This window comes from Zophobas morio, unplaced genomic scaffold (assembly GCF_036711695.1).
Source record: "Zophobas morio isolate AGI-343-1 ecotype UQ-CSIRO unplaced genomic scaffold, CSIRO_AGI_Zmor_V1 ptg000002l, whole genome shotgun sequence".
NCBI classification, from domain to species: Eukaryota; Metazoa; Arthropoda; class Insecta; order Coleoptera; family Tenebrionidae; genus Zophobas; species Zophobas morio.
The window spans coordinates 2784772-2796144 of NW_026972107.1; the positions used below are offsets into that span (position 1 = coordinate 2784772).

The 11373-nt window shown below is 33.6% G+C and overlaps 2 protein-coding genes across 2 annotated transcripts; one reads left to right on the plus strand and one right to left on the minus strand.

The window, feature by feature from the left end:
- Positions 1–1287: 1287 nt before the first annotated feature.
- On the minus strand, positions 1288–2771 carry LOC135132800 (monocarboxylate transporter 12-like). The gene is made up of 5 exons (XM_064061008.1): positions 2697–2771; positions 2373–2643; positions 2031–2324; positions 1695–1985; positions 1288–1646 (listed from the first exon to the last, which is right to left on the minus strand). Exons 1-5 carry the CDS (start codon positions 2769–2771, stop codon positions 1288–1290), a joined length of 1290 nt encoding a protein of 429 aa, XP_063917078.1.
- Positions 2772–2800: 29 nt separating this feature from the next.
- LOC135132813 (monocarboxylate transporter 13-like) lies at positions 2801–11209 on the plus strand. The gene is made up of 7 exons (XM_064061017.1): positions 2801–2970; positions 9443–9472; positions 9540–9768; positions 9819–10089; positions 10138–10422; positions 10488–10820; positions 10875–11209. Exons 1-7 carry the CDS (start codon positions 2801–2803, stop codon positions 11207–11209), a joined length of 1653 nt encoding a protein of 550 aa, XP_063917087.1.
- The last annotated feature ends 164 nt before the right edge of the window (positions 11210–11373 follow it).

Genomic DNA, 11373 nt, shown 5'->3' on the forward strand with positions numbered 1-11373 from the left:
TTTTAATTTTTCGATTTCTTGATGTTTTCATTGCTCTATTTTTCGGTTTTTTCATTTTTAAATTATTTATTTTCACAATTTTTTGATGTTTTAGTTTGGACATTTTTTAAATTGTCAGTTCTTCAATTTTTCGGATTTTCGGTTTTTCAATTTCTCGATTTTCACTTGTTCGATTGTTGTATTGGTGTTGAGATTTTTCAATTTTTTAATTTTTCAATTTCTCAATTTTTCAAATTTTCGATTTTTTTCATTTTTGGATTTTTCGATATTTCAATGTTTCAGTTTTAAGATTTTAAAATTTTTTGATTTTTCAATTTTTCTATTTTTCAATTTTTCTATTTTTCAATTTTTCTATTTTTGATGTTTCTAAATTTTCGATATTCGATAATCCATTTTTGGATTTATCTATATTTCAACTCTTCAATTTTTCGATTATCCAATTTTTAAATTTTAGGTTTTTCAGTTTTTTGATGCTACGATTTCTCTATCTTCCTATTTTTCGGCTTCTTGGATTTAAAGTTTTCAGTTTTTCGATTTTTAAAATTTTTTACTTCAATTTTTCGGTTTTTAAATTTTTCAATTTTTAACTTTTCTATTTCCCAATTTTTCCTCGTTTCAGTTCCGGAATTTTTCGATTTCTCAATTTCCGATTTTTCAAATTTTCGATTTAAAATTTTTTTAATTTTTAAATTTTAAGTTTTTAAATTTATTTTTCGATTTCTCGATTTTTCAATTTTTCATTTTTTGATAGTTTAATTTTTCAATTTTTTAAATTTTACATTTTTCGATTTCTGAATTTCTGGCTTCTTTAGTTTTTTGATGTTTCGATTATTCGATTTTTCGATTTTTAAATTTTTCGGTTTCCAAATTTTTGGATTTTTAAATTTTTTTAATTTCACAGTTTCATTCATCGATATTTCAAGCTTCAATTTTCCGATTGTTCGCTTCGATTGATCAATTTTTTTTAATTTTTAAAATTCAAAATTCAGAAAATTAACTCAGCCGAAATATTTTTTAGTGTCAAAACTCGTCACTCTTGAAAGGTCAACAGTTTTTTGTTTAATGGTAAATCCGCTAAAATCGAAATTCTTGACAGAAGTTTTACGAAAATCTAGAAATTGATAGAAATGAAATGAATCAATTAAAAAACAAAATTATATTTATTATTAAGCGTGGTCAACAATTTCTATCTACACAAATATTCTTCTACAAGTTGCTTTCTAACTACAACTACGTGATTGCATTGTAACAGGAATTTACGTTTTACCCCGTCTACTCACCACCAGCTTATTTACCAGAACTCATCCCTTCGACCTCACTTTCAAACTCCAAATTTCTCCTTTTAAACCTCTTAATAATCGCCTCCGTGGCCCACATAAGTATCGTCGTAATGGTGATACAATTCATCACGATGATACAAATCGTGTAACTCCCTGTAGCGTCCCTCAGGACCCCCAAAATCGGGCCTCCAATCAAAATGCAGCAACCTCTCGCCAGCATGTCCATCCCAGCAGCCGATGGTAATTTTTCCAGGGACACATAGTCCGGAATGACCAACCACATGTACACCTTCCGTATGCCTTTCGCCATTCCAAGGGTAAAGCCAATAATTAATAAGACGTAGTAGTTGTCGAAGAGAATAATAGCTGCAAACAATCACTCACCAGTGTGAAAAAAAAAAACTCGCTACTTACTGAATTTAATTATCATTAGGATAACGAGCGAATAGGCGAACATGAGTCTGGAGGGCTTCTTGAAGTAGTTACCCACGTAAGGGCTCAGGAATCTCGAAATCATATCTGCTACACCTAGGGTGGAAAGAAACGTGGCGATCTGGTCGGTGGTCAAATCGTAGTCGTGGAGAATAAAAGGGATGAGAAGGGTGAAGTTGAGCTCCGCAAAACTCGCCAAAGCCAACCCCGCCAAAATATTGTCAAAAACTGGATCTTTGAGAAGATCTAAATCGAAAATCCGGGCCACAGTTTCTAAAACCGAAGCACAGAAAGACTTCTTCTCTTCTTCGTCGGTACTCCCTAACTCCTTCAATTCGATTTTTTCCTCACGTGTCCCTTTACCCTCCACGTGCCACTCCACCGGCTGAAGAAGCGCCGCCGCCACGAAAATGTGCGCACACATCCCCCCATACAACAAAATCACCTCCTCCGTGGAGTACACCTTGAGCAGAATCCCAATAAGCTGGGGGATGAGAATAGGCCCGAACCCCGCCACCGTCATCACGAACCCCGTCACCAAACTCCGCTTCTTCTTGAAGTACAGATTTATCGCCAACCTCTGCGTAGACTCACTCATCTGCATCCCCAAAGCTACAAAATCCAATCTAACTCGAGAAAAACCAACTCAAATTTGTTTACAAGTGACGATTCCGTACGACCCCACGATGGCGAGGAAGCTCCTCGAGAACGACGTCAGCACCATTCCCGTCGTGAGCAGAAGAGCGGCACCGAAGGCGGTGATGCGGCACCCGTAGACCTTTTGCAGCACTCCGGTGATGGGGCCCGTGAGCATGCCGAAGGCGCCGTTGAGGTTGATGATGAGTGCGCCTTCCATGGCGGACAGGTGGAGCTCCGTGAAGGTGTCTTTGAGGATGAGCCCGAAACATTGGATGAGGGAGAGAGTGATGAACTGAAATGGGTGGGTGAGTGACGGTTAGGGTTGCCCCCCAACCCTCTACTTACGTTGGTGAGGGCGCTGGCGAAGACGATGACCCAGCCGTAGCCTCCGTCGGGTTGTGGGGTGGAGGAAATTGTCATTGTGTGGTTGGTGGGTTTCAGAGCGGGAGATGAGGGTTCATGGTGTAGATGCACGAGAGACTAAGCTGGAAATGGAGAAAAGTGGATTGGAATGGAGGGAAAGCAAGGTTGAATGGGTTGACCTTCGGGAGGATGGGATGGGTGTTGGGGAGGATTGGGTTTTTGGGTTTGGATTTGGGTGGAGGGTCAATTTGGTGTTGTAATTTTGCCATTATTGTTTCGTTATTTCAGTAAATGTGCTATTAATTAGATTGAGTCGCCATTATGCAAATGGCGGAATATGTAATGCTAATTGATGATTACTCATTACTTCAATTGTTCGAAGGTGACTTAATTATCTCAAGATATAAGTTCTCGTTGTAAATTATAATTATTCATGCAATATTATTTTAAACTAGATGCAGTCTAGAGTTTGGAGGTTGTCGGAAAAAATCTTGGAATTGTAGTATTTTAATTGACTTATTGGAGATGTGTGATTATCCCCTCCGGAACGTTGATGACGTAATCAATTTTGCGGAAAGGATAATAATATTATTCTAAAATAAATTTATAAATATCAAATAAAGCAACATGTTACGCTGCATATTTCAAGTGAGATTTGATTAACAATGAGTAGGAATGCTATCACTAATGGATGCGGAGATGAATAGACAAATTTTCTGTAGCGTTTTCTACAACATCTTTATGATAATCTTGACGTACACTTGAAATTATAAATTGATCAGTTCAAATCGATATTTATCGATCCATAGTTATTGAAATTTCAAATTTAATAAAAAAAAAACACACACACAAAAATTGTTAAGAATTTCTTGTTGTTTATTATTTTTAAAGTGGATATTGTGTTATCACTACGCAGATTGTTTGTCTACACTTTAATTGAATGAAAGTAAATAATCTTGAAACTTAAAACCACATATACATATTTAGATGAACCACATATTATACATATTTAGATGAATTCTTGCTAATGTTTGCTTTAAAATCAAATATAAATTAATCAAATTAATGCACTGCAATAACGTCGTCACTTTAGAGAATCGTCAAAGTATATTTAGTAATTTACAGCTTTAGTTAGCAGCAATTCAAGTTAATGTAATACCGGCAAAATTCTAGCTACATATATGAAACAAAGTGTTTAAACTAATGTAAAAAATTGGTTGAAAGTTGTTTTCGCGAATTTCTAATTTATTATTAATAAATATTAGTGAAAATATGTTGTGTTAGTACTGTGAACACGAACGAAAGTGGATATTTTTCCGAAAAGGACCGAAAACGCGGAAGTACGACTTCAGTTTTAATTTATCAAGTTCCGTGATTCGTTTACTCGACAATGTTTAAATTTTGGAAAGAATTTCGAAACGGTTGAAGTTGATCGGTCAAAGCTATACATTTTCACGATATAATTAAATAAAATTTAGACATAATTAATATTATTTATAAAGCTCAAATATGGTAAGTAACTATTAATATATGATAATCAAACCGAAAATATGAAAAATTATTTTTGCAATCTTATCGTGGCGTGCGATGACGTCTCTGTCACGTGAGTTACCTGTCCAAAGGTCACGTTCTTCGGTCCTTTGTGTTCAGTTTTAATTTCTGTTTGATGGCGACAAGATCGTCGCGTCCTTTTGGCGTAAAAGTAGAGCAATTTCGCGAATTTCTAATTTATTATTAATAAATATTAGGGAGAATGTGTTGTGTTATTGTTGTGAATACGGAAGAAAATGGATATATTTCCGAAAAGGACCGAAAACAGGTTCGGTAAAAAGGGTTAGGTTGGACTCTACATTAAACATTTTTGCTTCCCAGGCGTAAGCTAAGGAAGTATTGCAATCGAGTCCATCGGGGAACTGGTTACTTTAATGTTTTCTCAAAGTTTCATGACCGCCAGAGTACAAAAAATAGATCTTTCTGCCATATATCCGTTAATCAAAATTTGTCTGCTTGTTGAGTTTTTATCTTAGGCAACCAGATTTTTGGAAAAATAAAATCAAAACTGTACAACATTTTTTAACGATGTCATGTTACAATTTTGTCGAATTTATTTAAATGTTAAAAAACAACATAGTCCTGAACTTGTGGCTTAAAATCCGTGTTGGATTTTCATCCTAGATATCCAGTTTTGAAAAAAAAAAAAAAAAAATCAAAACTGTAGATATACAACAATTTTTCGATTTGTCGATTTTTACAATTTCGATTTTTCGCATTTTAACATTTTTCAATTGATGTTTCAATTTTTCGGTTATTTAAATTTTACGTTTTTCGATTTCAATAATTATCCGATTTTATTAATTTTTCATTCGAGTTCTTGACTCTCGGTTTTTCGATTTTCAAAATTTTTCGTGTTTAGGATTCTAGAATTCTCAAGTTTTCGATTTGTTAGTTTTTCAACATTCCAAGTTTGGGAATTTTTCCGATTTCTAAATTTCAAATTTTCCAATTTTTTGATGCTTCGATTGCCCGATTTTTCGATTTTTTGACTCTTCGGATTTCGATTTCTCGATTTTTCATTTCTTCGATATTTCTGTTTTTTAATTTTCGCATTTTAAAATTGTTGATTTTCAGTTGATTTTTTAATTTTTCGGTGATTTAAATTTTACGTTTTTCGATCTCAATAATTATTCGATATTACGATTTTTTTATTCGAGTTCTTGACCTTCGAATTTTATATTTTCAAAATTTTTTATTTTTCAAGTTTTCGATTTGTCAGTTTTTCAACATTCCAATTTTGGGAATTTTTCAATTTCTGATTTACAATTTTTTAATTTTTTGATGTTTCGATTGCTCGATCTTTCGATTTTTCGACTTTTCGGATTTCGATTTCTCGGCTTTTCACTTCTTCGATATTTCCGTTTTTCAATTTTTTGCATTTTAAAATTGTTGATTTTTCAATTTTTCGGTTATTTAAATTTCACATTTTTCGATCTCAATAATTATTCGATTTTACGATTTTTTTATTCGAGTTTCTGGCTCCCGATTTTTCGATTTTTCGATTTGTCAGTTTTTCAACGTTCCAATTTTGTGAATTTTTCAATTTCTGACTTTTACAATTTTTCAATTTTTTGATGCCTCGATTACTCGATCTTTCGATTTTTCGACTTTTCGGATTTCGATTCCTCGATTTTCCATTTCTTCCATATTGTTTTATTTTTCAATTCTTCCCATTTTAAAATTGTTGATTTTTAAATTTTTCCCATTATAAAATTATTGATTTTTCAATTTTTCGGCTATTCAAATAATACATTCTTCGATTTCAATAATTATTCGTTTTTACGATTTTATGATTCGAGTTCTTGACTCCCGTTTTTTAGAATTTCAAAATTTTTCAATTTTTTAGATTTTTCGATTTGTCAGTTTTTCAACATTTCCATTTTAGGAATTTTTCAATTTCTGAATTTTACAATTTTTCAATTTTTTGATGCTTCGATTGATCGGTCTTTCGATTTTTCGACTTTTCGGATTTCGATTTCTCGGTTTTTCATTTCTTCGATATTTTTATTTTTCAATTTTTCCCATTTTAAAATTGTTGATTTTTCAGTTGATTTTTCAATTTTTCGGCTATTTAAATTTTACATTTTTCGATTTCAATAATTATTCGATTTTACGATTTTTTGATTCGAATTCCTGAGTCTCGGTTTTCGATTTTCTAAATTTTTCGTTTTTTAAATTTCTGGATTTTTTGATTTATCGATTCTTCAAGTTTTCAATTTGTCAGCTTTTCGACATTCCAATTTTGGGAAATTTCCATTTTCTGAATTTTACAATTTCTGAAATTTACAATTTTTCAACTTTTTGATGCTTCCATTGCTCGATCTTTCGATTTTTCGACTTTAGGATTTCGATTTTTCGGTTTTTCATTTCTTCGTTTCTATTTTTCAATTTTTCCCATTTTAAAATTGTTGATTTTTCAATTTTTCGGCTATTTAAATTTGACATTTTTCGATTTCGATAATTATTCGATTTTATGATTTTTTGATTGGAGTTCTTGAAGCTCGGTTTTTAGATTTTCAAAATTTTTCAATATTTAGATTTTTCAATTTCCAAATTTTACAATTTTTCAGTTTTTTGAGGCTTCGAGTTTTCGATATTTCGATTTTTCGACTTTTTTTCAGTTAATTTTTCAGTTTTTCGGCTATGTATCTAAATTTTACATTTTTTGATTTCAATAATGTTGTTTCGAGTTCCTAACTCCGTTTTTCGATTTTTAAAATTTTTCAAGTTTTCAAGTTTTCGATTTGTCAGTTTTTCAACATTCCAATTTTGGGAATTTTTCAAATTCTGAATCTTACAATTTTTCAATTTTTTGATTTTTCGATTGCTCAATCTTTCGAGTTTTCGACTTTTCTTGAGTTTTCAGTTAATTTTTCAATTATTCGGCTATTTAAATTTTACATTTTCAATAATTTATTCGAATTTACGAAGTTTCGAGTTCCTGACTCTCGGTTTTTGGGTTTTCAAAATTTTCCAATTTTTAGATTTCTCGATATTTAGATTTTTCGATTTGTCAGTTTTTCAGCATTCCAATTTTGGGGATTTTTAAATTTCTTGAATTTCACAGTTTTTCAACTTTTTGATGCTTCGATTGCTCGATCTTTCAATTTTTCGACTTTCCGGATTTCGATTTCTGGGTTTTTAATTTTTTCGATATTTTTATTTTTTAATTTTTTCCATTTTAAAATTGTGGATTTTTTTGCTATTTAAATTTTGCATCTTTATATTTCAATCATTATTCGATTTTTAGATTTTTAAAATTTTTCGATTTTCCAATTTTTCAAGTTTTCGATGATCTGCCTTTTTTTCAACATTCCAATTTTGGGAATTTTTCAATTTTCGAATTTTACAATTTTTCAATTTTTTGAAGCTTCAGTTGCTCGATCTTTCGATTTTTCGACTTTTCAGAGTTCGACTTTTCTTGTTTTTTTTTGATATTTCGATTTTTCAATTTTTCCCATTTTAAAATTGTTGATTTTTCAATTTTTCGGCTATTTAAATTTTACATTTTTTGGTTTGAATAATTATTCGATTTTACGATTTTTTTATTCGAGTTCCGGGCTCTCGGTTTTTCAATTTTCAAAATTTTTCGATTTTTCAAGTTTTCAATTTCTCAGTTCTTCAACATTCCAGTTTTGGGAATTTTTTAATTTCTGAATTTTACAATTTTTTGCATTTCAAAATTGTTCATTTTTTAGTTGATATTTCAGTTTTTCGGTTGTTTAAATTTTACATTTTTCAATCTCAATAATTATTCGATTTTACGATTTTCTGATTCAAGTTCTTTTTTAGATTTTCAAAATTGTTCGAATTTTAGATTTTTTAAGTTTCGATTTGTCAGTTTTTCAATATTTCAAGTTTGGGAATTTTTCAATTTTTGAATTCTTCAATTTTTCAATTATTTGATGTTTTAATTAATCGATATTTAGACTTTTTGAATTTCGATTTCTCGGTTTTTCATTTCTGCGATGTTTCTATTTTTCGATTTTTCACATTTTAAGATTGTTGATTTTTCAGTTGATTTTTCAATTTTTCGGCTATTAAAATTTTAATTTTTCGATTTCAATAATTATTCGATTTTACGATTTTTTGATTTTGGGAATTTGTCAATTTTTGAATTTTACGATTTCTAAATTTTACAATTTTTCAATTTTTTGTCGCTTCGAATCGATTGGTCGATTTTTCGACTTTTCGGTTTTTTAGTTTTTAGATTTTTAAATTTTTGATTTTGCGATATATAAATTTTTTGATTTTTCAGTTTTTCGATTTTCCAATTTTTCAAATTTTTGTTTTCTCAATTTCTCGAGCTACGGATAATAGCGAAAAATAAGAGGCGAATTTACGTAAATTAAAACTAAATATAATTAGCACTTTTAAAATAATATACGTTTTTCTCATTGGTTTTCAGGCGCGCTCATGTCAAAATCGACAACGGTGAATTGACATACCATCAATGTGCCACTAATTCAGAATGGCCAACCCAAAAATTTGCTTCAGTCATTAATTTGAGGAACTTATTTCAACTTGGTGACCTGACCATAATTTTTTTCTGGTTTTAGTCTTTTATCTATTTAGTCGATAATAAACGGTTCTACAAATGGAACCTATTCTAGCACTGTTGGTATGACATTGGTCGGGACTTTTTCAAATACTGCGTTTGATTTAAAAAAATGTGGAAATCTCATTAACACTGTGGCACGTGTTCGCACGTTTTATGTTCTGGATTCTGTTTTATAATTGTCTTACACTGTAACTAGCTTAGAAATCACAATAATTTTTAATTGACTGATTTCCATTCATTTCTGTATGAAACCTGATTAGCACTAATATCCCCTCTGGCCTTATTATGTATAATATCTAATTGGTATTCCGCTTTTAAAACATTCTTTATGTAAAAATTCTAATAGGATAAATATATCTACGAAGTTTCTCAGTAATTCGTGGCTTCATTAGGATAATATATATTTGGATTTTTCAAGTGTAGACCAGAATGTTTTTTAACTCAAAAAGTTGTTAACACGTGGTGCAGCCCCATTAATTAAAGAAACAACCGCAGAATATGAAAGGGAAAGTTCAAGATCAAGTATAAATCCGAAGCGATAAATTTTATTAACAAATTAGATAATTAGTATCGACGTAGTACTGTTTTATTTTTATTCGGTGTCCGATGTCAGGCCGGTGCTAGTGATTTCCGCCACAGCCAGGTGAATACAACCTCCAAACTTTCCCCATTCATTTAAAATAATTTTCTCTTTTTAATCATCCAACAAGCAATTTTCACGAATATCAAGCTACCAAAACCAATCAACGGCCGCCTCAGGCGTCCGATCCCGCTCATTTTTATTTCCATCAGTCACCCTGTTTGCGCCCCAACAGTTCACATTTCTCTTCATCTTTAAGAATGACTCTGCGAAACAAATCGGAAATGAAATCCACGAACAAAGTCCCCCCCGACGGAGGCTACGGCTGGATAATAGTCTTCTCCAGCGCTCTAAGCAGCGTAAGCCGCCCCCTGGTCACAACAAAATAATCCCTGCATGTTATTTCCAGTTCATCATTCTTTCGCTGCTCCAGTGCTTCGGCCTCATCTTCAAGGACACCTTCTCCGACTTGAGATTCACCGCCACGCAAGGGGCGCTCGTGGTCAACGTCAACGCGGCTTTCGGGAAGCTAATAGGGCCCATAACCGGGGTGCTGCTGAAGGTCTACGGATGCAGGAGGATCGCGCTGGTGGCGGCGTCGCTGCTCACTCTAGGCATGGTGCTGACGTCGTTCTGCAGGAGTTTCGCTTTTTTCGTGGTCGCCTATGGGCTCATTTCGTGTACTTCCGCATATTTCGCCTGGATTTTTAATCGATGAGGAGTTTCAGCGATGGGTATGCAAATGAGCGAGAGCACGCAGAGGCTGGCCTTGAATTTTTACTTCAAGAAGAAGAGGAGTGTGGCGATGGGGTTCGCGGTGACGGCGGCGGGGTTCGGGCCCATTTTGGTCCCGCAGTTGATTAGGGTGTTGATGAGGGTGTACAGCGCGCAAGAAGTGGCGCTGATTTATGGGGGTGTCTGCACCCATGTGTTCGTGGCGGCTGCGTTGCTCCAGCCGGTGAATTGGCACATGAAGGAGGAGCGAAACAACCCAGAGGAGGGGCTACTTTTGGGTACTTATTGTCATTTGTGTCACTCTTAATCAGGTGGGTAATTTAAGCGGACGAGAAGAGTCAAGAGTGTGAAAAGAAACGGGAAACTCTATGTGGGACGATTTTGACCAACATTGCCAAAATTTTTGACTTGGATTTACTCAAGGACCCGGTTTTTGACAACATTTTAGTCGGGTTGGCACTGGCGACGTTCGCCGAGATAAACTTTACTCTTTTAATGCCTTTCATTCTTCACGACTTTGGGTTGAAGACCGGCGAAATCGCCACTTTTTTGTCGACTTTGGGGGTCTCGGATATGCTTTTTCGTTTCGTGGGGCCCTACATAGGCAACTATTTTACTAAACCGTCGAGACTGATGTACGTCTACGCGCTCGCTATTCTTACAGTAGTTAGATTCAGTAAGTAACAACTACGATTTGAGTGTTTTTTGCTATGATCTGTCAAAATTTTAGCTCTTCTTATCTCCAAAAATTACTACGTTCTTTTAGTGATTGCCTTCGCCTGGGGGATTGCTAAAGGCGTTCGGAAAGTTTACATGTGGTTGGTTATTCCGGACCATGTGTCAGCCGATAAACTGGCGTCTGCTGGAGGTATAGAAACTTTGGCTAATGGTATTTGTATTTTGGTTGGGGGACCCATCATGGGAGCTCTTCGTGACGCAACCGGGAGCTATGTTGTTTGTATTGTTGTTATGAATTGCGTCACTTTGGTCACTATTTTGATGTGGTCTGCAGAGGCCGTTATTGTGAAATGTAGGGGTAGAAATAAGACTAAAGTGAAAGAATAAAGTTTTGTTGTTTATGGGGTGTTTTAATTGAAGTCTGAGAATCGCTTGTTGCGAACTTTTGGCTTCTAGTTTTCTTTTTGTCCAGTTTTTATCGATTGTTCTAGAACTCCTTTTTTTACCGATTTCGATTCCTTTTCTTCTAGAAAGTTGTCAACATCTCTTAG

What these genes read in the sequence shown, in the direction of transcription:
- LOC135132800 (XM_064061008.1), bottom strand. Translation starts at nt 2,771, where the DNA reads ATGACAATTTCCTCCACCCCACAACCCGACGGAGGCTACGGCTGGGTC. An exon ending in TCGCCAGCGCCCTCACCAAC is followed by an intron (nt 2,644 to 2,696) that starts GTAAGTAGAGGG and finishes CACCCATTTCAG; the next exon opens with TTCATCACTCTCTCCCTCAT. An exon ending in CGAATTGAAGGAGTTAGGGA is followed by an intron (nt 1,986 to 2,030) that starts GTACCGACGAAG and finishes CTTCGGTTTTAG; the next exon opens with AAACTGTGGCCCGGATTTTC.
- LOC135132813 (XM_064061017.1), top strand. Translation starts at nt 2,801, where the DNA reads ATGAGGGTTCATGGTGTAGATGCACGAGAGACTAAGCTGGAAATGGAG. An exon ending in GTGATTTCCGCCACAGCCAG is followed by an intron (nt 9,473 to 9,539) that starts GTGAATACAACC and finishes TCATCCAACAAG; the next exon opens with CAATTTTCACGAATATCAAG. An exon ending in TCTTACAGTAGTTAGATTCA is followed by an intron (nt 10,821 to 10,874) that starts GTAAGTAACAAC and finishes TCAAAATTTTAG; the next exon opens with CTCTTCTTATCTCCAAAAAT.